Raw genomic sequence first — 26,018 nt, 5'->3', positions numbered from 1 at the left:
CTCATGAAGTCTTTAGTTTCCACAGACTCCATTCTTTTTTTTTTTAGAGAAGAATTTTCTTCATTTAGCTTTTTTGCAACTCCTTTTCAAATTGGTCAGTTATATTTTTGAAAGAGTTTTCCATTTAACCAGCTGAGGTTTTGAGAGAATTATTTTCTTTTTTTAGCATTTGTCCAATTGTATTGTCCAATGATTTGTTTTCTTGTTGCAAGGTGTTAATTGTCCTTCCCAAATTTTCCACTTGACTTTTAAACTATTTCTCCAAGGAAGTCTTTCTGTGCTGGAAAGCAGGTCATATTCTCCTCAAAGTTTCTAGGACCCTCTGAGTTAGTGTCTTTTCCTTCCATGAATTTTTCTATGATCCCCCTTTTCACTGGCCTTTCTTCATTATCCTAAGACCTTGAGTTGGGGAGGGCTGGTTCACAGAGGTTTGGTGTTGGGATCCCTTAAAGCTTTACTCAATGAGTGTAATATCCCCTGATGAGCAGTAGGGGGTGCTGGTTGTTATCCCTGTAGTGTCTGTGACCTTGATTGGGGTCTTCTCCCTTGGCCTGGAGGGTGTGATTGAAGCTGTTAAATACTTTTGTCTTTGAGCAGTAGTGGGGTATACTCTGCGGTGAGGTCATCACTCTCCCCATTGTCATCTGAGCTGGTTCTGCTGCTTGGCTTTAGCCTTGGGCAGAGGTAATCTGTAATTGTGTTTATTCTGGGAAGAGGCTTCAGCTGATGGTGGACTCTGAGTTCCTCCTGACCAGAGGAGCCCAGGGATCAAAGTCTGCAGCTCTCCTGCTCAGAAACACTCCCTCCAGCCCTGCAGGTGAGCTCCAGATTGCCACCACTGATGCCTCTGCTGCCTAGTTGACCCAAGCCCCCACAGTGGACCAGGTTCTAGACCTGCTGCTGATCAGGCCAATCTGCTGCTGATCCTGTACTCCCAGGCTCTCCCCAGTCCTATGCTCCTGGCAGAGTCCACCCTCTGACCCTAGAACTCACCCACTATCTCAGAAGACAAATCCTGAGGTGGATGCTCTTCTCCTGGCTTTTCTTTCTGCATTTTGTCAATTGGATTTCTGTTAAGAGGTTTGTTTCTATTATCTATAAGGGAAGATCAGGAGACTTTAGAGCTATGCCTGTCTTCTCTCTGCCATCTTGGCCAGAAGTCCATCCCCAACCAATTTTAAATACATTGATTATTTGAGTCTGATTTGAACTAGGGAAACTTGCCAATAAAAAAAAATTAGGTATTAGTGCAGCTATCTGCTAAATGAACACTGAGGTTTGCATTTCATGAACTGAATAAATTGAAAATAAAATGAATAATGTAGTAAAATAATTTAGTACATAGAAATAAAGCTAGCAATTCTTACTTTCAGAAATAATAGATATCTGGAGGTCTCATTTGTTAATGTTATTTACATTATTATAAGAAGTAATATGTATAGCATGTTTTAAGTTTTATATAGCACTTTATATATGTTATCTCACAGTTGAGATATTTGAACCTTACAACTGTACCATAAGGTAAATATTGTTATTATTTACAGATAAGGAAATAAAGTTGAGAGATGTTAAGTAACTTTACCAAGTCACTCAGCAAGTAAGTGGCAGAGGTAGGATCTGAACTCAGATCTTTCATAGTCTAAACCCAGCATTTTGACAACATGCCACCCCTCCCTCCCTAATTAAAGAGATATTTTAAAAGTTTTTTTAGACATCAAAAATTTTAAAAAAATAAAAAAACCTGAAGATTCCATCTTTTCATCCATTTATTGTTGTTGTTGTTTTTTTTGTTTTTGCCTTCCCTCTTCAGTGTGTTCTGACTGGGAATTCAGTTAGAATTTTTGTGGGTTCCTATATTCAGTTTAGTCCAGAGCACTATTAAAAAATAGAATGATGTATGCTAGATATTGGCTATTTCTCTAGAATTAGTAGGAAAGAAAGTTTTTTTTTTTTAAGATTTTTGCAAGGCAATGGGGTTAAGTGGCTTGCCCAAGGCCATACAGCTAGGTAATTATTAAGTGTCTGAGGTGAGATTTGAACTCAGGTACTCCTGACTCCAGGGCCAGTGCTCTATCCACTGCGCCACCTAGCTGCCCAGAGAGAAAGTTTTTGATCACTCAAAACTTCTGAATCAAAATTTAGGCTAATGATCCCTTGCTGTGCTAAGATGATTTTATTTTTTTAGAACAGAAAAGCTCAGTGATACCCTCAATAATGACATTGTGGAAGGAACTTGATCCCCTAGACTTGGGAGCATGTATCTCTGCGGCCTGCCTGGCATCATGGGTGGTTGGCTCTGTCTGTTGAATCCATGGGTCTTCTGTCAGTCACAGTGATTATCTTGTCTTTGAGAAGTGTGTGATGCTTTCAGAGAAAAGAGAACATTAACATGATAGAAAGTACTGGACATCTTTTTACCTTTTGCTGGTATTTCCAGTGATCATTTCAAATCTTTTGGTAAAATTCCAGGTACTTTTTAAAATAATAGAACACTAAAATTTTTCATGTGTTTCAAGTATTGGTGTATTGAAAGCCCAATAAATAGTGATCCATCTAATTTCTGAACATCATCTTAAAATTCTCCCAAGAAACAGATTTTAATGTACTTGGCTTATAAATTAGGATGATTAATGAAAAATTAGTGAAAGAAATAAGTGTTTTTCAAAAGATTATATGAGTACTTATAATTTTTTTGTCTTTTTCTTTTTAAAAAGTTTTGATGTATTCAAACTTCCATCAGCTGGTACTTAAAATGCTTTTGTAACTGCATGTAACTAATGTCTATGTGCATATAATTGAATTTACCAGTCTTAAACTTTTCAGTTTCAAAACTATGTCTCACTTGACATTATTAAAAATGTATACTTGCTTAAAATTTTTTTAATTCGTGGTTTTTGAAAATTTGTCAGTTTATCTCTTAAAAATACCTCTGACGCTTTGACCAATACCCTCTCCATTTGCATCTCTTTCAAGCCAGAGTAAATTGAACTCTTAAATTTTGAAACAGTGTTTCTATTTGTTCTGAATGAAATGTTTCTGACTACTTCTAGTTTTCATCGGAAGAAAACTACCACAGTTCTTGTTACAACCAATCAGATAGTCAGTGTGGCTCTCCTCCAAGGGGTTGGTCAGAAGAGCTGGATGAACGTGGGCACACTTTATATACCAGTGATTATACTAATGAAAAGGTACTTGTTTTTTTCATCTTCTAGTCTGAGTTGATAGAATCTGTATAAAATAATGCTGTAGTGTTAATATTGTAAAATTAACTGAAAAGATTCATGACAATAATTCTAGATTTGTATTATTAATAGATATTAAACCTCAATAAGTTAACTAAAAATTCATGATTTTAAGCAATGCCCAATTTTTGTTATTACTATATTACCAGAATGTTTCAGAAGATGTACTGCATTACATTTTTTAATAACCTTCTTTTTAGCACTTTAACAAAAGAATCTATTCTTTGTCTTTGTTTTTTTCTGACCTTTCTTTTAGAATCATATTTTACATGTTGTGCTTTCTTTTTTTTTTAGTTTTTTTTTTTTTTGCAAGGCAAATGGGGTTAAGTGGCTTGCCCAAGGCCACACAGCTAGGTAATTATGTAAGTGTCTGAGACCAGATTTGAACCCAGGTACTCCTGACTCCAAGGCCAGTGCTTTATCCACTACGCCACCTAGCTGCCCCTCATGTTGTGCTTTCTAAAACAGTCTTGTACATTACTATGGCGTCCACATTTATTTTCTGTTATATCTAGCTATTTTTACATCTATTTAATTTACATATATTAAAATATATAATTAATTGATTTTTCATATACCAATATAATATAGACATAGAATGATAATGTATTATGTGCATGCTATTAAAAAAATCAGATCATATTTCAAACTCATTGTAGCTTGGATTTAGAAAGAGAAATTTACTCCACTGTCTCAGACTTTAGTATCATCTATGGCTAAGTGATTAATAGTCAAAGTTAGCAGAGTTTTTATTTAACAGTTAGTTTTAAATGTTTTAGTGGTAATAGGCACTTTATTTTTTCCTTTACCTTCCCTTTATTGTCTAAAATGGCTGCAGATGTGCTACTGTTGTGTTTTTATAGTAGTTCCACTGACTGATATGCATAGGATAGAGTATTTACTCCTTAGGGTAAACGTCAAGTAGAATTGTATTAAATAATTATTTCGAGTTTTTGTACTCTAAAATTAAAAAAACAAAAAAAACCTCTATATATTTTTTGGAATTACCTATTATTTGTCTGAATACATTTTCATATATTCATTTTCTACATGCCTATAGAAGATAGTATTTTTAGAGTAGGAAGAGGGTAAAGGTTATTTTGTCCTGTTTCCTGTCCTAGGTAGTAGAACCAGCTACAAGCACTCTAGTTGTTTAATAAGTGAACAGCTCTTATTTTTATAAAGCTTTCTTCCTAGGGAGCTGAAATTTATCTCCCTAAAACTTCCACCCATTAGTTCATATATCTTTGTTGTAATAGAGATTATAGTATTTGTACTACTAGGAAAGTCCATTCCTAGAGGCTATCGTGGTTCATAAACTGGGGGTGGGGTGTGGGAAGGGATGTTATTGTGGAAAAGCAGGAAAAAGCACACTTAATCTTTGGTATAACTTTTTTACATTATGAGGGCTCAGTTAAATTTTTGCCTTCCTTGTGATTATAATCCTTTCATCAAATAATGGGGGGAAAATTAGGGGAAAAAAAAGGGGTTTCAAGATCATGGATTACTCTTTTCAAATCTAAAATCCTTTTACCTTCCCCATAACTTTTGTTTTTTAATAGTGGTTGAAGCATGTTGATGATCAAGGCAGACAATATTACTACAGTGCAGATGGATCTAGATCAGAATGGGAATTACCAAAGGTAAAAAAAAGTTTCTAACCAATTTTCCTTTCAAACTATTTAAAAATTAAAGCTTATTCTTTATGTTCGTTTTAAGAGACTCATTGAGAATGATTTTTCTCAAGAATAAAAATCAGCTGAAATGTAATATATTTAATTATTTCCAAATAGCTGTCACCACATATAAGTCTAGTTCTCTTTTGTATCTAATATAAACTGTCTTTAAAGATTAGATTTGACTTTCTATTTGCTTCATCATCAGTTATTAAATTTTTTGAAAAAATTTTGATGTCTTTTTAACTATCATCATAGTTTTTGCAAGTATTCCTTTACCTACCCCTCCCAGAGAAGTATCTCATATAAAAAAATTTTTTTTAAAGAAAAAAAAGAAAAAAGTCAGTATAACTTATCAATACATTGAAAAGTCTGAAAACATGTTCAGTGTTTAATACCTGTGGATTTCTCACCTCCATGCAGGATCAGATTGGGATGTTTCCTCCTATATCTTTATTTCAATATGCTTAATCTTTGTAATTTTGTTACCACCACTTTTGACTTTTTTGGTGTGGGGTTATTCTTTCCATTTATACTGTTGTAGTTATTGTATATATTACTTTTTGACTGTTTATTTTACTCTATATCAATTTATGAAGATCTTTCCATTCTTCTCAATATTCATCATACACATTATTTCTTACAGCGTAAGATTTCATTTCAATCATATACCACAGTTTGCTGTGTCATTTCCCCTGTATATGGACATCACTTTGTTGCCTATTCTTTGTTATTGCAATGATGTATATGAGTATTTTTTCTTTCTTTCTTTTTTGTTTTTTGCAAGGCAGTAAGGTTAAGTGACTTGCCTGAGGTCACACAGCCAGGTAATTATTAAGTGTCTGAGTCTGGATTTGAACTCAGGTCCTCCTGACTCCAGGGCTGGTGCTCTATCCACTGCGCCACCTAGCTGCCCCGAGTACTTTTTTCTTATCAATTGATTGCTTCCTTGGGGAATAAGCCCAGTAATGGAGACTCTGGTTCCAAGTACATGAACTTCTATTCACTTTATTGATGTAATTCAAATTTGTTTTGCAAAATGGTTGTGCCATTTCACAGCTCCAGCAACAGCATTGTAATGTACTTATCATTCTACATCCTCTCCAACATTGTCTTCTGCCATTTTTTGTTAGCTTTTCCAATTTGAGTTTATTCAGAGTTGTAGTGATTTACATTTCTCTTATAATGATTTGGAGCATTCTTTCATGTTGTGGATTCTTTACAATTCTTAGGGTTTTTTTTGAACGAAAAAGAAAGTTTATTTTGGCTTTTCTAAGAAAAGGGCACACTCCAAGTCCCACAAAGGTAGTGAAGATCAAGAAGCTGCCCCGAATTGGCAGTCAAGCAAGATTATATAGCCTAACATGATCCCCTCCTTTCTGTCGTCCCTCTCTGTCAACTCATTGGTCAGAGTTACATTCTACTTATGAAAATCTACCCCAGCAACAAAGAAAAGAATGAAAGGTTTTCATAAAATATTACTTCATCATCTAGATGGTGAGAATAGCCTTCAGGATTATAACTATCTTATTGAAGTAACAGTCTACTTATCATCAGACAAGAGGAATCTCATGAGCTTTGTTGGAATTCAAGGCTTTTCTCAGTCTACGTTCTCCCAGTTTGAATAGTTTTATCATCAAATAGGTGACTAATAAAAAATGCAAGGTCTCTCTGGAAATAGTTCACTATTTTTCCCCCCTAACAGAATCAGGAGGGTGCCTGGCTTGGAATGCAAGGTCTCTCTCCCTCTTTCTTCTAAGTACAATTCTTATTTTTGATAACTCTTTTTATCCTTTGATTTCTTAAGTATTGGGGAATTATTGTTGGTCATATGTGTTTGTGTGTGTGTGTGTGTGTGTGTGTGTGTGTGTGTGTGTGTGTGTGTCTGTGTGTGTGTGTGTGTCTGTGTGTGTGTGTGTGTCTGTGTGTGTGTGTGTGTGTGGTTTTTATATTCTTGCATACCAAACCCTTATTAGAGAAATATTCCACAAAGATTTTTCCCCCTTCATTCTACCTTTTCATCGTAAGTGCATTAATTTTGGTTTTCTATTTTATCTTTTGATATTACTTTATCTCTTAATTAAGAGCATCTCTATCCAGCTATGATAAAGATATATATGATCTGCTTTTCTTTTGATTTTTCATAAATATGATCTTTAATAATAAGATTTGCATACTCATTTAGAATTTATTGTGAAATCTGGTATAAGATGTTGATCTGGACCTAATTTTGTCAGACTACTTTCAGTTTTTCCCCCAGAAGTTTTGATCAAATATGGAATTTTTTTCCAAGATAATTTCTCTATTTTCCATTTTATCAAACATTGTATTCTTGAGTTCATTTTGTTTCCATTCTCCCTGTTTGGTTTTTTCCATTGATCCATCTTTCTGTTTTTTTTAACTAATACCAGATGGTTTTGATGACTGCTAGTTTATAATATACTACTTCTTTTCATCATTTCCCTTGATATTTTGAATCTTTTATTTTTTCCAAATGAATTTTATTTCTTCAAGTTCTGTAAAGTCTCCCCTTAGTAATTTTATCTATAAAGTATCCTCTTAGTAATTTTATTTGTATAGCACCCAGGTGCAAATATTAAATTCCTATTGTTTGTTAACAAGATGCTGAGGGGTGGGGTAGGGGGGATACCTTTCAAAGAAAAACAGTGAATTTGTCCTCAAAGAACTTATAGTCTGCTGGGGAAACAATATGTTCATAGATAAAAATGCAAAATATACTTTTATACAAAGAAATTTTGTAGTAGATGAAAGGGTGGCATGGAGTGAGAAAATGGAATAGCATGAATGGAGAACAACAAATAAGCCAATTTGACTTGAAAATAGTGTATTAAGGGAATTTTTGTGAATTTATTTTAAAAGTAATTGGAGACAGATTGGAAGTGTTTTAAATACCAAATAGAGGGGTTTGTTTGATTTTATCTTAGATGCATTTCAGAGCCACTGACTGAAGCTTTTTAAGCAGAGGAATTAAATGTTAAGATCCGTGCTTTAAGAATATCAATTCAGTGATGAAATTGAGCTTAAGTTAAAGAAGGAAGAGACTGGAAGCAGGCAGATAACTGATAGGGTACAGTTGAGATAATGTGATGAGGGCCTGGGCTTGTTGTAATAGCTACATGAATTTAGAGAAGAAGGCTTCATTGTTTACATTTGTGGGAGGTCTACAAATATTGCACATTATACATTTTTCTTCACTTTTTGATGTATCATCAGTTAAGCTGATATTTTTCTTTTTTAATCTTTAAAAAATACTATTGTTATGTGAGAAGGTTTTGGGGAGAGGGTAGAATACTGGGAGATGTCAAATGTTTAATTAAACTTTTTTTACAAGTGTAAAATTTCAACTTTTTTTCAAATTATACATCTCTTGATGTTTTTTTTTTTTTTTTCAGTTGGCTATGGTAAAATTGAATTGAGAGGTGCCAGGGAGGGAAAAAAAAATCATGAAGTTTTTTTAGTTGTAAAACTGCTTAGTAGGGCTGGTCATGGAGTCAGGAAGAACAGAGATCAAATCTAGTTTCTGACACTATCTGGGTAACCCTGGACAAATCTGACTGGTCTTAGTTTTCTTATCTGTAAAATGAAATTAATAATTACACCTACTACTTAAGGATTGTTGTGTGGATAAAATGAGATAATATTTGAAAAGGACTTTGTAAATCTTAAAGTACTGTAGAAATGCTAGATATCATCATAAATGTTTAAAAAGTCACAATTTTCAGTTGGTTATGAGAAATTTAAAATATTAGTATAATTAAATTATGGTTAGCTCCATTAGTTCTTTAGTCACGTGGTTTCTTTTGACATAGAGAATTTGTATTTCAGTGAAACCTTGTAAATAGAATTCAGTGTTAATCTTTGTTTATTCTCAAAATACTTTGAGCCTTTTCTGTATTTCTATTTACAACACTAATAGTTCTATTAAAGTAAAGGGAAACTTTGTCCTAGAAATTCCATAAAACAATCAAACATGTCATTGTGAAACTTTTTTTTTTTTAACAAATGATTTTCTTTAAAAAAATTTTTTTGGAAAACATAGACTATAGTCCATACTTTGCATATGTGGAAATGTGTCCTTTTCTATTGTCTTGTTTAGTGAATAATAGGGATGCTTCTTCCCAAGGGAAGTCAAGGCAAGTCTCCTTTTAATTCTTGCTGTTGACCAGCTTCAGTTAGCCTGGGGAAGCCCAGCTCCTCTACTTGGGTCTGGATTGATTGGGTGCCCATTTTGGTGAATGGTGGGGTGGAACTGGAAGTCTGGCATCAGTCTTGGGTAGATTCCTGGCTGTGCCAAGCACTGCCATTGCCCATGAGACAGCCTCCTGTTTGCTACTTCAAAGAGACAAGCCACCTTGTGTTTGGGTATGCAAGGTTATTGATTATATCTTTGTATGTATGTTTTTCAAAGCTAAGCTAGAAAATAAAAGCCTGTCCTAGGATTTTAGATCATCTAATTGAGCCTCATCCTTTTACATTTGTAGAAATTAAGATTCAGAACAGTTAGGTAATTTACCCTAATTTGTGATTGTCTAATAAAAAATTACCTTCTGGGAACACTATATGTGACCTCATCTGTTTTTCATTTTGTCAAAGTACTATTTGTATTTATGTTATTTATAATGAATATTTTGTTTTCTTCAGTATAATGCTTCACAGCAACAAAGAGAAATAATTAAAAGTAGGAGCTTGGACAGGAGACTACAGGAACCAATAGTATTAACAAAGTGGAGGCACAGCGCGATTGTATTAGACACCAATGACAAGGTAGGAACGTTTGAAGGAACTGGTGAGAATTTTATCAAGTTCTTTGTGCATGGTAATATAAATGGACTTGTAAATATTTCATGTAGTGCCTGTTCCATGAAGTCAGTTATTTACTTTGTAATATTCATTGTTCATTTAAAGCTATCAAAGATTAAAAATCCACTATGACTTTTGTTAAACCCCGTTTTCTTTTTGGACTAACTTTTAATTTTCATTTACATGATGAGAAACAAAACTAGTTAATTGATGTTCATGAATAAATTCTCATCTTTTAGTGGTGATTGCTACTTTAATATATTTTATTTTTATTTAAAGTGTTAACAAGTTGCTTTGGAGTAGATTTATTTCTTTCAGTGTATTATTATCTTTCTGATATTAAACCAAATTAACTGATGATTTCCTTTGCTGACATTGTTCATGTCTAGTTAGAAAAATAGCAACACTACTTTTTAATCTGCAAGTCCATAGTGAATCATTTTAAACAATATATTTGGCTGTTTTCACTCCAGAAAAAGTTGGACCACAGCAGGGGTGAGGGTGGGTGGGGGGAATGCACAACAATAAATTTGAAGTGATAGGAAAAGTTCTTTTCATCATTCTAAGATCTGATGCTTTCAATCTCTGGCATTGGATGGGGAGCATGAAGAGACTTTGAGTCAGAGATTAGGTTAGAATATTTGGAAAAATTTCTCCCTTATTCTGAGTCAAGTTTTTATTATTTGGAAGGATCATTAGGAATTTTCAAACTATCACATATATACATATTCATACTTGAATACTGGACTATCTGAAAATCCATTGTCATTTTTAGATGACTTGTTAAGCATTTATTCCTCCATTAGTCTTCTTTGTTTGCACTGATATCAAGAAGCTGGTTCTTTGCTAGTTTTCTAGGTGACTGAAAAATTCATATTTCTTGTATTCATTTTTATATATTCTGTCTGTACTTACATGTATTGTGTGTTTGTGTGTGTGTGTGTGTGTGTGTGTGTGTGTGTACATATACTTATTAGAATGTAAGCTCCCTAAGGGCAAGGATTATTTCACTTTTATTCACAGTGCTTACTATGGCTCTGAGCGCAAGCTAAGTGCTTAATTGATACTTGATAATTGATTGATTAAAGTTTTTTGGCATATAGAACTCATTTAGTGACATAATTTAATTATAAGATAGCTCAATAATGCAAAATAATGAAGCATCATAGAAATGTCTTTGATATTTTCCTTGATATGCTACTGAATTGAGAGAGTACATCTCAAAATTGCAAGATTCTGGGATTTTTGAGATTGTTGATACATTTCAGCCTCTAGGCTAAGATTTCTCCAAAATCAGTGTATTTTTATCAGATAATTCCACTTAATTTTTTTTTTAGGTTTTTTCAAGGCAAATGGGGTTAAGTGGCTTGCCCAAGGCCACACAGCTAGGTAATCATTAAGTGTCTGAGACCAGATTTGAACCCAGGTACTCCTGACTCCAGGGCCGGTGCTTTATCCACTGTGCCACCTAGGCGCCCCAATTCCACTTAATTTTGAGGAACCAGTTAAAACTTTTTTTAACATTCTGTGCAAGAAGCTTATGGCACCTGAATATGGTATGATAGAAAGACTAAATGATCTTTTAGAAAATTATCTAATATTTTATTTTTCCCTAGTTGCATGTGAAAACAATTTTAACATTTATTTTTAAACCTTTGAGTTCCAAATTCTCTCCCTCCTCCCCAAATTGAGAAGGCAAGCAATTTTATATAGGTTATACAGGTGTTAGTCATGTAAAAAATTTCCCTAATAGTCATGTTGTGAAAGAAAATATAGACAAAACCCTTAAGAAAAATAAAGTTTAAAAAATATGCTTCAGGGGCAGCTAGGTGGCGCAGTGGATAGAGCACCAGCCCTGGAGTCAGGAGTATCTGAGTTCAAATCTGATCTCAGACACTTAATGATTACCTCTCTGTGTGACCTTGGACAAGTCACTTAACCCCATTGCCTTGCAAACAAACAAACAAAAAGTATACTTCAATCTTTATTCAGTCACTATTAGTTCTTTTTCTGGGGATGGATAACATTTTTCATCATAAGTCCTTCAGAATTGTCTTTATTTTGTTGTATTGCTGTGATTAGGTAAGTCATTCGCAGCTGATCATCTTAAAATATTGCTGTTAACTTTGTACACAGTACATTTCACTTTTCTTCAGTTTATGTAAGTCCTTCCAGGTTTTTCTGAGAGCATCCCACTCGTCATTTCTTATAGCAGAATCCATCATAATCACATACCATCAGTTCCATCATAATCACATACCATAGTTTGTTCATCCAGTCTCAGGTAATGGGCATCCCCTCAACACAGTGATCTTTTTATACCTATTAGTGTGGACTCTATAGTTAAGTATCTCTACACTCAAGTATTTTCTGGTCTTTTTTTGGTTTTGGTGTGCGATGGGGTTAAGTAACTTGCCCAAGGTCACACAGCTGAATTCAGGGCCAGTGCTCTCTCCACTGTATCACCTAGCTGCCTTTCAAGTTTTCTCTTAATCAGGCCAAAAGTATGCATATTTATTCAGGATCTCAAAAGACCTTAAATCAAAAACTGTTTCCATTATTCTTTTGATCTATTTTATCTTAGTTAAATTTCTTTTCATGTTGGTTTGCTGCATAGCAATTGCACATAATTCTCTGTATTTTGTTGGGGGATGGCCACTATCATATTACATATAGGAATACTGGAAACGTGATAGGAAATCATCTTTCAGAGTTCAAACTAAATTCAGAGTTTATTGATGGTAGCTGATTATTTTCCTCTTTGTAAAAGAGTACTTTATGCAGGACTGTTCAATCTTTCGCTTAATTATCATTTGCTTGTTACTTAGCAAATGGTACCTACAGTTTTCAGGCTTTCAGTACCAGCTTCAGGGGGATGTGTACAAACACAGAGAAAAAAGCTTTAAATTACATGATTAATGAATTTTTACTAAAATTGACTCAAAAATACTGTTATACTAGAAAGTTATAAAGAAAAGCAAATATTACTTTATTTCCTAATTTTCCTAATTTTTATTTCCTAATTTGCCAGATAGTGTTATTTTTTTACTCAGAATCCCCCATCTATAAGAGTCCTATTTTTAGTTTTCCTCTTTCTATTATTTTTATTATTATCTATACACTAATATTTGATTTTGACAATTACTTTTTTAGAAATATAATACTCTTTAAAGCATTTAGATGCTACTATTTGGTTTATGAATCTTCAGGACCCTTTAAATCTCTTTTCTTTTTTCTTTTTTCTTTTTTCTTTTTTCTTTTTTGGTTTTTGCAAGGCAGTGGGGTTAAGTGACTTGCCCAAGGTCACACAGCTAGGTAATTGTTAAGTGTCTGAGGTTGAATTTGAACTCAGGTCCTCCTGACTCCAGGGCCGGTGCTGTACTAATCTCTTTCTTAACAGGCCTCCTTTTTCATTCTTTCAGTATTAGCCAACAAGAAAAGTAAAGGGATTCTTGAAATACACATTTATTATTTTATATTATGAACCTCTCTTATGTTTTGCTGTGCACATGACAATGCTTTATTTTGTATCTAAGTTTAAAAAATTAAAAAATTAATTTAAAAAGAAAACTGAAGGGAAAAGATCTAAAAACTATCAAGTCTTTCACAATCTGGCCCCAACTTATCTTTCCAGTTTCTTTTTCTTTCCAATTTCTTTTTCAATTTCAATATTTTCCAGTTTCAATGGACAGTTCTCCCTTTCCCCATCTTCAGCCCTCTCCCAAGCCCCCCCATCATCTTTTGCATTAGTAATGCTTCTTCTCTCACTTGAGTCTCTTCCTGTAAAATGCTGCTTAACCACCTGTCTTCTACCTACAGCTAGTCACCCTCCTTCCAAAACTACCTTTTTTTAATCTATTTTTAAATGTTTGCTTATTATGATATATAACTTTTATGTGTGCTGTTGACTCCTTCATCACAGTGGAAACACATTGGGACTTTGCATATAGTACAAGACTTAGTACATGTGTTTAATAAATATTTGTTTATTACCAATGAATTCAGTTTCTTTCAAACTTTTCTTATTTCTTCTCCTTCCCCAGGTGGAAATGAAGTTTAGCTTTAAATCACTTTGGAGTTCTCTTCTTGCAAAACTTTGCAAGACCACAGTTATATGTCTATTTAATCTTGTAAATGCAGAGCTCTGGACTCTTCCCTTAAAAACGAGCATATTTACTTGTTCATGTAGCATTTTAGTTAAAGAAATATCTCAAAAAATCCAATTTAATAGTCTGCATCTAGTTGTCCAGAAAACACTGTAATAGAAATTTTGTTATATAATTAGAAGATCATAGGATTATGGATTATAGATAGAATTTATCATTTTAAATTAAATATTTATTTTCTTCCCCTTTTCTCCTTTCCACTCTCCCCCCAAGATATTTTTGACTCCATTCAGATAGTTTTTCTTTTACATAGTAGATGGAAGCTTCCAATGATCATTCAGTTTAACAACACGGGAAAATTAAGTAATACTTAAATGATATGTATAGATGAATGTTAAAAGAAACACAGTGAATCCTGTGAAAATATTTAATCCTTATTGTGAAAATTTTCTGATGTGTATTTACCAAAATTTATGTCAATTCATTATTAGCCCTATTATTAAAGTAGTAGAAGAAGGCAAACAGGAATGTTAATAACTGAACAGAATCTAGAAACAGAAGTTCTTGATCCTTTTCATCTTGTGTGAAATATTCTTCCTGACGATCTATAGTTTATAGGATTGGATGTCACTTTTTAGTATTGGTCTGGCAAAATGACATCAGAGATAACTGCCATACTTCTCCTCAAGCTCTTAGATGATGTACCTTTTTATTTTGTTTTTGTGTTAAATAGCCAATATTTAAATTATAAGTTTATTTCTTATGATTCTCTTTTTTTTTATACTTTATCCATTTAAAATTCATTTAATGGTGAATTACTTTCAATTTTAATAGCATTGTGATTTAAATTGTAATATATGTATATGCATTTGATAGTTCTGGGTATTCATATTTACCAGATCTATGTCAAATTAGTGTTATGAATATTATTTATTACTAGGCATAATTGATCCACAAATCCTTATATTCTTAGCAATTTTAAATGTATTTAAGACAGGTATGTGTGTGGAAGGGTTGTAGTTTCAGTGCACTAACCACATTAATCAAAAAATTAAATTTGGAATTCTGGATACTTTCACTTATCAATTAATGTATGACACTGGGTAAGTCCTTTCACCTCTCTGGGCTTCAGATTGCTCACCTGTAATATGAGATGGCCTCTAAGATCTCTTTCAGCTTCTAGATATCTCTACAGTCTTCTGGTCAACTCACATTCATGACTCCGGTTGACCTGAAAGAAGTCTCAGTCAATATTTTTGTACAATCTATATTTTAATATATTTGCTTCATAGTCCAGTTTTTAAGATTTTAATTATTAACATGGAATTTTTAAATGGGATAAGAAAGAGATCCTTAATTTTCCTTCTTTTAATTCCTCAATCTGAGTAGTAGAGGAAGAAATAAAATTCTACAATAGAATAACTTTGTGCGTTGCTTATTTTTATTTTGTAGGAATCTCCACCTTCCACAAAACCCTGCTTTCCAGAAAATGAGTCTTCTCCCTCTTCACCAAAGCACCAAACCACAGTTAGTATACAAATAGCTATGAGAAGTACATTATAGTTAATTGATTTTAATCATAAGGTAGTAAATTATTTTCTTTAAAATACAACGATTAGCATATATTTGGACCTTATGTCATGAACTTCACACATGTGTTTAATAACACTTCTATTAATTCTAAAAATATTAAAGAACTAAGAAATTCCTTTAAAAATTCTTATGTTTGAACAGAATATAGTAGAAATATAATTTAATTTTCTAATTAACTTTTTTGCTATGCTACATTCTTATAAACTCAAGTTTTTCAGAATTTATAAAAAGTTGTAGAGAATATTATTAAAAATAAAATGATTCTTTCCCCCCTCTTAGTCCTACAGTTTAGAGAGGTATATCTGGTGTGCACAAATTCCTGTGTTAGTACTAAGAACTAATTTGACAAAAAGTGATATTGCAGCCTCTGTGGTATCCCAAGTTCAGGCTTAAACTTTCAGTTCAGTTTTAAATTATTAGAGCTTAAAACTACACTGAGACTTTTTTTTTTGAGACACCTTCTATAAAGCTTCTTCATTCTGGATCAAAATGAATATAGCTTTTAGCTGCGTTCTAGCCAAGCCAGTATATTTAGATATTTTAGAAATGATGCTTAAAAGCTGTTACAATGCAACTAAACTTACGTGTTGAAAAAAATAGTTCTCAAAAATTGATTATTGTAATAAAATAATTAAATTGCAAAATAATACATAAGTGCACGTATGTGTTGAAAATAAAGTGCTTTGATCATTATCATCTGAAGGAATCAGAAGGTTTCATAGAGAAGATGGCATTCCATGAGTTGAACTTTAATGGAAGGATAGTAATTAAGCAAGTGAATCATAGAATGAGAGACCTGGAAATGATTGTAAAGATCATTTATCCATCCTCCTAGAAAAAAACTCAGGGCCACCGATGGGATGTAACTTGTCTAAGGTCATTTTGGGGCTGGGGGAAAAGCAGACTTTATAGACATAGAGAATAATATAGGAAAGGAATAGAAGTAGCATATTGCAGTGAATGTGCTTTTAGGATGAGAGGGACTCATTTTGGCTAGAACTTGGTGCATGAGAGGATCAGTATGAGATGAGACTTTTGGGCAGATATGTTGGGTGTTTACACCAGGGGCAGTAAGGAGCCACTGAAAGTTTTGAGTTGTGATATAACTAGGGAAGATTAGCCTGGGAAGAACATGAAAGATGTATTGGAGTATGGGTATTGGATACGAAGAAGACCCTTCTTGAGACTCTTATTTAAAGCACTTCCTGTTGGTGTTGATGTTGCCCATACGAAGGTAGTGGCTATAGGAATCATGAGTAGAGAAGGTTTAAGAGATGTTGCAGGAGTAGGACAGATAAGATTTGGTAACCAATTAAACATAAGAGGGAAGAGAGAAGAAAGTCTTCAAGTTAACACAACATTTTCTGAGAATGGAGACTAGATAAATGGTAGTGGAGGTGCCACAGATAGTGAAATCAGAAGGAAGAGTGCGTCTGTCAGGAATGTTCACCTTGGTCTGGGATATGTTGAGTTTGATGTGACTGGGGAGACACTTGGGTGGAAAGACCTTGTAGAATCTATTGGCACTGACTGACCCGAAGGGCCTTTGAGAGACATCTGCATAGAGTTGAGAGCTAAAGAGAGCCCAGGGCAGAAGCAACTGCCCAAAGGTGCTGGAAAGGAGATGGTAAGGATATGGTTAAGTGTTGTGTTTCTGAAGTGAAGGACTGACCAATCTGGAGAGGTCAAAGAGAAAGGACCTTTTAAAAGAGGCCATATTCACCATCCTTGTCGTTGAGGGGATCTCCACCTTGGAAGAGGACCTGGTTAGCTTGTGACTGTGAGGAGGCACGTGGCTCACCTCTCTGGAACTCTAGAACAAAGATTATCCCTCAGCTCCCTCCCAGCTTATGGCCCTTGATCTTCAGAGGTCATTTAGCCCAGTCCTTACCTTAACAGAGCTAAAGAACAGGACTTCAATCACCTCCTGTGGTTATCTCCTTGGCTCACTTTGGAGAGTCCTGAGCATTAGGGAGTTTTTCCTTACAATGATCCTGAATCTACTTTTTTGAAACTTGTATTTTTTGATCTTAGTTCTCCTCCCTCCCAACTAAGCAGAACAAGACACATTTCTGTTTCATATGACAACCTTTCAAATACTTAACTAAGTCTATTTTGGTAAGTACCTATTTCTTCCATAAACTAAAAAACATCCTGAAACATAGAACATGTTAACTTTATTTGAAACAAGTGAAAAAGTGTTTAAGCTCCTAATATGGACCCAGCACCAGATGCTGCAAATACAGGTGAGACAGAGGTGGCCTGGATGCTGAACCTTGCTGTCACTTTTCCTTGATGACCCTGCCTCGACTTCTCTCTTACCTCATTCAGCCTCCAGAGCTGCCCAGTGCATTTCTTAAGCACAGATCCTACCATCTCAAGTGATTACCTCACCCTCCGCATACCATGCTTGCTATCTGTTCTCTCCTCTCTGCCTCTCAGAATCCTCTTATAGCCTTCAGGACTCAGTGCAAGCACTGCCTTCTACACGAAGTCTTTCTGGACTTTACCTTCTTTTCTCCTCTTCCAGCTACCTCTGGATACCACCTTCTGTTCATTTTGTATGTCCTATCAAGTCTTGAAGGAAGCCAGGAGGCAGGGGTGAGGAAGGGCCAGAGAATAACCAACAAATGGGCCAGAGTGGACACATTGAGCATCATGTGCAAGGAAAGGAAAAAAAAGCCACTGTGGTTAGATCCTCAAAGGCCTGGAGCGCAGGACAGGCTGCAAAGTTGGGGTGACCCAGAAGGTCAGAGGGAGTTACTGGAATTTGAGTAAGAGGCTGGCTGGGTGGGACCTGGGCTAGAGGAAGCACTTTGGCTGTCAGTGGAGTGGAGAACTGAGGCCCCTGAGGGTTGCCCCAGGGGCAGTAGTTCTGTGAGTGGAAGGAGAGATGTTGCCTGGCCAGTGCAGATGAGAGGGAACCTGACGGGGTGAACCTGGGTACCCTTGACAGTGAACGGTGGTGGAGACCTCTTGACATCCAGGGCTAGATGCCAGTGAGGCAGTCAGTACTGTGACACTGGAGAGAAACTGAGACTGTCAAAGGATGGAGCTGATGAGGTCATTGTCACCCCACACCTGGACTTGTGCCATGACTGCTGATGGGTCCCTCGGCCTCTAGGCTCTCCCCACTCTCCTCCAGATCCTCCTTTCAGCCACCTTGGGGGTTTTCCTCAAGCACACCCAAGTGACATCCTGAACCCCCAGAAGCTGATTGACAGTGCTTCTGCTTGCTCTTCGTATCTGGGCTCTGTCTGTCCCCAGGTCCTGGAAGGCTCTTCCTTCTCCTTTAAGTCCAACTCAGATCCCATCTACCACAGAAAGGCTTCCCCTCTTCATGTTTTTTTTTAATTTGTTTGGATAAACCTTGTTGGAGCATGTTTGTTTACTCATCTCCTCTGTTGAACGGTCCTCTATGGTGGGCACAGTGCCCACATAGCAGGCACTTCAGAAATGTTCTTGATGAACCAAGAACGAGTGGAACATCCTAAGGTTATGAGATCTAATATGACATCCTCATTTCATGAGTAAGTTTGATTGTGGTTCTTTGTTATTTGTATGGATGCTTTTGTTATCCTCAAATTAATTCTATAAACCAGAGATGAAATGCTACTTTTAAGCCATCTGTGAGACAGATGTGCAGAATTTGGAGTTGGAAGATGAAAATTTAAATTCTGAGTCAGCTCCTTCCTGCTTGTCTGACCTGAAGGAGATCACCTCCCCGTACTGGACCTTCCTTTTCTCCCCTACAAAACGAGGGTGTGGGCTACTGTCTTTTCCATTCCTAAATCCAGGATCTTGGAAACCAGCTCTTTGTGGTTCAGATATAAGGATTTATTTAATCAGATTAGACTTTATTAAACTATGTCTCATTATGAATGTTAATTTTTAAAAATGTTATAGAATCATTAAATTGAAAGGAAAACTAATGGTAATTGTAGTTCTTAAAAGTAATTGGGCTTTTGTTACTGTGTCCAATACTGCCTCTGACACAGACCATCTGATCCGTTATCTATAAGCAACTTGCTTAACCTCTCAGTGCCCCCCAGATAACTCCCTTTAAACTACAGAACAATTGCTGATCTTGTTTGGAAAAAACAGTACCCTTTTTCCAGTTTCCAGTTCCCTGGAACTCCTCTCATCAATAAAATCCCAGGTCTCCCCCCCCCCCCCAAACTTCACAAAATCTACCAATCTTTTTCTCCTGTATGCTGTTTTTTAAAGGATTGGATTGTTTTAATTGCTGCTTAATTGGAACATAGAAATGGATATCTATAATCAATCCTCTGTTCTCTAGGGCCAAGAAAAATACGGTTTGTTAAATGTAACAAAAATTACTGAAAATGGGAAAAAAGTTAGGTAAGTACCCTAAATCTTTGGTGTTTTATATTCTTATTATAAAATGTAAACATTTATTTAATCATACATTTTCTATAATATAAACTTCTCTAGATTTTATTGGTGTATGAAATTAGCGAAAACATTACTTGTCAAAGCTTAAGATGAAGTTCTGTGAAATCATAATTTTAGATTGATGATAATTGAAGCTGTTCTGTTTCTAGAAGATACTGAAGCAGTCCCTTTTGAAAATCACCCTACATAATGATTAGTACAGCCAAGATTCTCCCAAAAATATCAGAGAGAATCATGTTTTATAGTTATGAACTGTATTTAAAATGTTGTTTTTAAATTGAAAGACTGTCTTCAACCAGGACTGATTTCCTTAGGAATCTAGCAAGTTTTCTTGTCTTTCCAGTGAGCCCTGCACACCACTAGAATTATTGGAAGCCTTGGACTTAGACTGTCATCTTGTGTCCACTCATACAGATCTGTCCCTTTGTTCCAGGAAGGGAGCATCTTATTAAGTATTCACTGTGTACCAGGCTGAGCCCAGAAGACACTAGTACTACCGATAAGGGAGGTTGCCCCTGCACACTCATGGAGCTTACCTTCTAAGGAGTGAGGCAGGGATGCAGCCCTTGGCCTGGTTTGGAAGATGGGGAGCCTTTCACCTCATTGATACTTTAGGGCTGCTGAGTTGCCTGGGTTCGAGTGTGGGTCTGGGGTAGAAGAGGGCCTCGTCAACTAGTTTTGTAGTTACTGTACCATGATGGAAAAGAATTAGACCAAAAGAGAGAAATGTTGTAATGGTAGAGGAAAGACCTGTTGAAATCTGCTGGATTGCTCTGATTGTGGGCTAAGACGCCTAAAAATTTCTGACAGCATTCTTGCAGGATTATTTCTGCTTAAAGATTAGGGAGAATCAGATATTATTATTTGATTTGTAGAGTAGAAGCAGGGATCATCATAATCAGGATATGCCTAAAAAGTGAATAGGGATCTTTTTCCCATTTTTTAAATTCTGAACTTGATGAACAGTAAATATAATGGACATTTCTTCCTACCTTGTGAAATTGCAGGAGAGAATTATACATAACTGCTAATAGGTATTATGTAGAGCTCATTTTTATTTTAAGTATGTAATGAATTCAGCATGTCCTTCAACACAGTTCTGTTTGTTTGATTCCTTCTTATTCTTCTTGTCTGATTTCTTTCTTTTCTTTCTTTTTTTAGTGGGGTGTGGGGGGAGAGGAGAATACTCCCTTTCTCCCTCAGATTCCCTACCCTCCACTGAAAAAAAAAGGGAAAAAAAACCATAGCAACAACTATTCATTGTGTCTCCTTCTGCCTCTTGAGTCCGTCACACTCGTCTACAGAGAGGTAACATGTGCACCAGTCTTCCACTGGAATCCTATTTAGTCAAAAAATTATATTCGCTAACATGTATGTAGTGCTCTAAAGCCTCTGAAGCACTTTTCATAGATTATACTTCATTTGAGTCTCATCACAGAACTGAGAGAGAGGAGTTATTATTAGCCTTGTTTTTCAGATGAGGAAACAAAGGATGAGATTGCTCAGGGTCCCATAACTAATAAATGCCCATCATTATATGAACTCAACTGTTCTTAACTCCAAACCTTCTATCCACTGTATCACTCTGCCTTGATCAGTCTTAAATCATTCCAAGTGTTGTTGATATTGTATAAATTATTTTCCTGGTTTTGGATCATTCAGTCATTTCACACAAGTCTTTCTATGTTTAAGGAAATAGATTTTTAAGTCGTGTAAATGTGAACTGTAACCTACTGTTGAGCTTAAGTTCCTCATACATAAAATTATGGACCTCTACTTAAGTTAAACTGGGTCTCCACATGGACCCTTCGGTATTGCTTCCATTCCTTCTTTTACAGTTTTCTCTACTTTTATTGCCTTTCCTTTCCTCATTTCATACATATTCATACCCAAGGTACACTTGGGTTCTGTTAACTTGATAGAATTACCCCTGATTAGATCAATTGTGCTTCTTCTTTGTCCTCCTGTAAGCACTTTAAGACATAGTTTTTTAGGATCATAGGTTAAAAAGCCATCTACTCCATCATCTCCATTAGAGATAAAGGAACTTTGGTTCTGAGAACTTACCTGGCTTGCCCAAGGTAACACAAATAGTAAATAACTGAATTGGATTTTAAACCATGTTCTCTGAGCTCAGGGACAAGTCACTTAACCTGTTTGTTTCAGTTTTCTCATCTGTAAAAGAGGGATCGTCATAAGATCTATCTCACATGATTGAATGGATAAAATAAGATAATAATTGTCAGATATTTTGCAAACCTTAAAATGTTACTATATAAATGCTCAATGTTATTATTATTATTAAAACATATATTGGTAGTATTTTTATCAGACTAGCAGATGGCCCACTTCTAGGAAAGATAGCTAGAATGTCAAATGACATGATATGCAAAGATTTCAAAAGGCTAGAACACTGGACCAGATCTATTAAAATAAACTTTAATAGGGAAAAATATAAAGTTTCATATGTATATTAAAAAATATTTTCCCCAAGTTCAGTATTTGGGGAAATTTAGATATAGGTCATCTGACAAGATCAGAGAATTTTAGTAGATTATAAGTTCAATGAGTCAAAAATAGATTGTAGCCAAGGCATAAAAAAGTTAATTGGTGGTTAGTGTGCATTGAAAAGCATAGGAGAGATGATAATTTTGCTCTACTCTGCCCTAGTGGGGCCACATCTGAATATTATTTTTAGTTTAGGGTGCATCGTTACAGGAAGAAAGCTAGAAATGTGCCATAAAGGTCTTTTATCTGTACAATGAGTTATAGAAAGAAGTGGGAATTTACTCTCTTTGCCAAGAAAATTCTAAGTGGGTTCATGAAGAGACACGGAAGAGAATCAGAAATTGGAAATGTTTTATTCATAGGGTGAAAGGGGATGCCTACTTGGGAGAACCTTGCAAATTAAATTACCCTTAAGACTTAGGTTCTAACTAAAATTTCAGTAGTACTAGTAATAGCTTGCATCTATAGCACTTGAAGATTTATAAAACTCTGCAAACATCTCATTTTTATTCTTGGAACCCTAGAAAGTAGGTGCTCTTGGTTATTCCCATTTTATAGATGAGGAAACTGAAGCAGAGGTGAAATGACTAGTCTAAGGTCACACAGCTCGGAAATATCAGTGTCTGGATTTGAACTCTGGAGTCTTTCTGGCTCCAGACCCAGGATCCACTTTCCCATCTTGCTGTGTGAAGGAACAATTCTTGCCTTATCTTCCAGATGTTTCCTTCATTTGATTGCAGGATTGTCAGACTAGGCCAGGCCAGGCCAGTACCAGACTTTGGTACCTAAGAGGTTGCTAAAGAAGATGACTTGATGTCTCCATCATGTCTGGGCTCTTATTTCTGTTCTGAAACATTCAAATTGAGGAGATCACAGATCTCTTGGAGTATTATATATATTTTTTTTATTTTGACATGATCTCTACTGATTTTTCTAATTGATCTTTCAAGATGAAATATTTTTCATTGTCTGTTCAATTAAATCTTATAGGAAATATCCTCTTTTCTAAACTCTAAATGTATGGGCTTAATCTCTAAAAAATCAGTTTTCATATAAGTCCAACAGTAAAATTAGGAGAGCACCCATCTAAAAAGTTTGGGGAATTAAAGAAGAAAGTTGTCTGGAATTCTGAAAACAAAATGACTAATAAATTGATGGATTAGTTATTTTTGGAGAGGGAGAAGAGTTTAGTGATAAGAGAACAGGAATAGAGTAATTTTAATTGTCCAACACATATTTATTGAGCACCAGTTATATCTATTAGGATCTGCTATGAAGAGAAAAGAATGAAAAAAGAAAATTTAAGGCACTATTGCTGTCTGTAATGTGGGTAAACTTGTTTTCTTTAAGAATATGGATAAGAATTCTTGTTAGGTGTGTTTAACATGTGTCATTTAAATATGAAGAATTTTTTTTTTTAATTATTGACAAAAAATGCCACATATCACAGGTCTCCAGTACAGATTCCTTTTTTACATGACGAACTTCTCCAAATAATTCTGGCAACTTTTGATTAGTAATCACCTATTTATGTGATTTAGGATTGTATTGAAATTGCTAATCAGTCATTTAAGAAAATAAAACAATTGCTTTAATTGGCATAAATCAGGAGTTCTAAAGCTTTTTGTGTATCTTGTATCTTTTGGCTCCCCTGTGGACCCCTTCTCAGAATAATATTTTAAATGCATAAAATAAAATATATAGATTACAAAGGAAACCAATTATATTGAAATATGTTTATCAAAGCTTTTTTTAAGTTCACAATCTCCAGGTTATAAGAACTTTTGGCATAAATGTTTTTTTTTATAATTACAGAAAAAACTGGTTATCTTCCTGGGCCGTATTACAGGGTTCATCTTTACTATTTACCAAAACTCAAGGAAGTAGCACAAGTTGGGTAAGTATACCATATATTTGATAATTTGTACCTTTTGTTTGAAAGTATATTTTAAATATACTTTGATTTAAAAGTAAGTTTCTACTATAGATTTGTATATTGGAGGCAAAAGGTCTGAATATTTGTTCTACTTTTTTAATTAGAAAAATCTGGCTCTCTTCAGCATTGTGAATAACCATATTCTTGGCTCAGTACCAGAATTCTAATGCTGATAATCAATTGATATCTTCACATATACTCTACTCTTAAATTATTAGGCCTAAAATTTAGTTTTATTGGAAGGAAAAGAATAAAAAAGAGATAATTTGGTTAATTTAAGAACCAGAGAAAATAGCCAGTAGTGCTGCAAGCTTCAAATCCTGTGCTTTGAGAGAATGCTGGGGAATAAGTCTAAAGGGAACCTTAATGCATTTCTAATGTTGAAAGTCATTTTTGAAGGCTCCTTTCCTAGGGTAGGATAAGGATATTTTATCATAATTTGAGTAATCCTGAAACCTTTTTTTTTTTATGATTGAATTAAGAAAGAATACTTCAGAGGCATATAGGTTTGCAATTTTTGCATCATCCCAGACTCCTCAGTCTCTGTCACTCTCCAGTGTCCATTTAGTTGCTAAGTGTTGTCAGTTGTATCATCTCCTGACCCTCATCACCTGTCTCGGTAGTTCTCCCACACAGCTACCAAAATATCCATGTTACTTCACTCAGCAAGTTTCAGTGTCTCCTTCGTGTATCTAGGACACAATGCAATCTTTTCCTTTTGACATTTAAAGGCCTTCACCAAGACTAGTGTTGGTCTGCCTTACCAGTTTCTTTTTTTCTTTTTGTTTTACAAGACAGGGTTAAGTGATTTGCCCAAGGTCACCTGGATAGTCAGTGTCACGTGTCTGAGACCCAATCCTGACTCCAGGGCCAGCGCTTATTCCATTGTGCCATCGAACTGCCCCCTGACTTACCAGTTTCATTTCACAGTATTGTCTTGTTCTTTCTACAGTCTGTTTCCTTCCTCTGAGCTTTTGCATAGACCGCCCTATCCCTGGATCACTCATTCATACATTCATTCATTCATTCATTCATTCACTTGTGCTTGCATGTATGCATTCATGTAAAAAAGGTTTCTGTGCAGGTCCCTGTGCTATGTGTTAAATAGACAAAGAAGGAAACAAAAGTCCCTGCTATAATTGAGTAGTTAGGCCCAAGATACTTTGAGAAAGATAACATTTGAAAAACCATGACCAGGGTCACATGGCTAGTACGTGTCATAGGTGAAATCTGAAATCAGACCTTCTGTCTCACTTTCTATATCACTTTGTCAGGTTGCCTTTACCTTGTGCAAGAATAAGTGTTTGTTGAATTGAATTGTTTTAAAATAACATTAAATATAATAATTATTATTAACAATTGTTCATGAATCATTAAAGACTTATTCCTGAAGCCTTTGTTTTTTAATTTAAATACATTTGAAATGTATACCTGTCTAACATGAACATTTCACCAATTTTTTTAATCCTACTCAAATATTTAATTATTTCTCTGAGTGGTTAATTCTTTAAAATTAATGGGAATTTGGGACATTGAAGGGATTTTTAGGATTATGTGAAGAAAAAAATCTAGTTTGTAGCAACAACAAATTGCAGTTGTCTGTATTCATAATAGACTCATATGAGTATTGCCTTCTACCAGGTTCCATATAGAGAGCAAATTAGCTCTCAGATTCTGGTGTAGCATAATCTTAATATCAATGTGACCTGATCAGAAGCAC

The 26,018-nt window shown here is 35.0% G+C and overlaps 1 protein-coding gene across 2 annotated transcripts in view; it reads left to right on the top strand.

Annotated features, from left to right (window-relative positions):
• Positions 1 to 26,018, top strand: part of ARHGAP12 (Rho GTPase activating protein 12) — a 131,407-nt gene that overhangs the window by 82,750 nt on the left and 22,639 nt on the right. The window contains exons 4-9 of one of the 2 annotated variants that reach the window (XM_074193105.1): positions 3,051 to 3,188; positions 4,805 to 4,885; positions 9,581 to 9,703; positions 15,298 to 15,372; positions 19,739 to 19,800; positions 24,178 to 24,259. In XM_074193105.1, coding sequence (XP_074049206.1) covers positions 3,051 to 3,188; positions 4,805 to 4,885; positions 9,581 to 9,703; positions 15,298 to 15,372; positions 19,739 to 19,800; positions 24,178 to 24,259 — 561 coding nt within the window. The remainder of the gene's footprint in view (positions 1 to 3,050; positions 3,189 to 4,804; positions 4,886 to 9,580; positions 9,704 to 15,297; positions 15,373 to 19,738; positions 19,801 to 24,177; positions 24,260 to 26,018) is intronic. The other variant, XM_074193106.1, reaches the window with a different exon arrangement.

Source organism: Macrotis lagotis, chromosome 7, assembly GCF_037893015.1.
Source record: "Macrotis lagotis isolate mMagLag1 chromosome 7, bilby.v1.9.chrom.fasta, whole genome shotgun sequence".
Taxonomy (NCBI): Eukaryota; Metazoa; Chordata; class Mammalia; order Peramelemorphia; family Peramelidae; genus Macrotis; species Macrotis lagotis.
The sequence above is the reverse complement of the archived record's forward strand: the minus strand, read 5'-3'. Positions and strand labels throughout refer to the sequence as shown.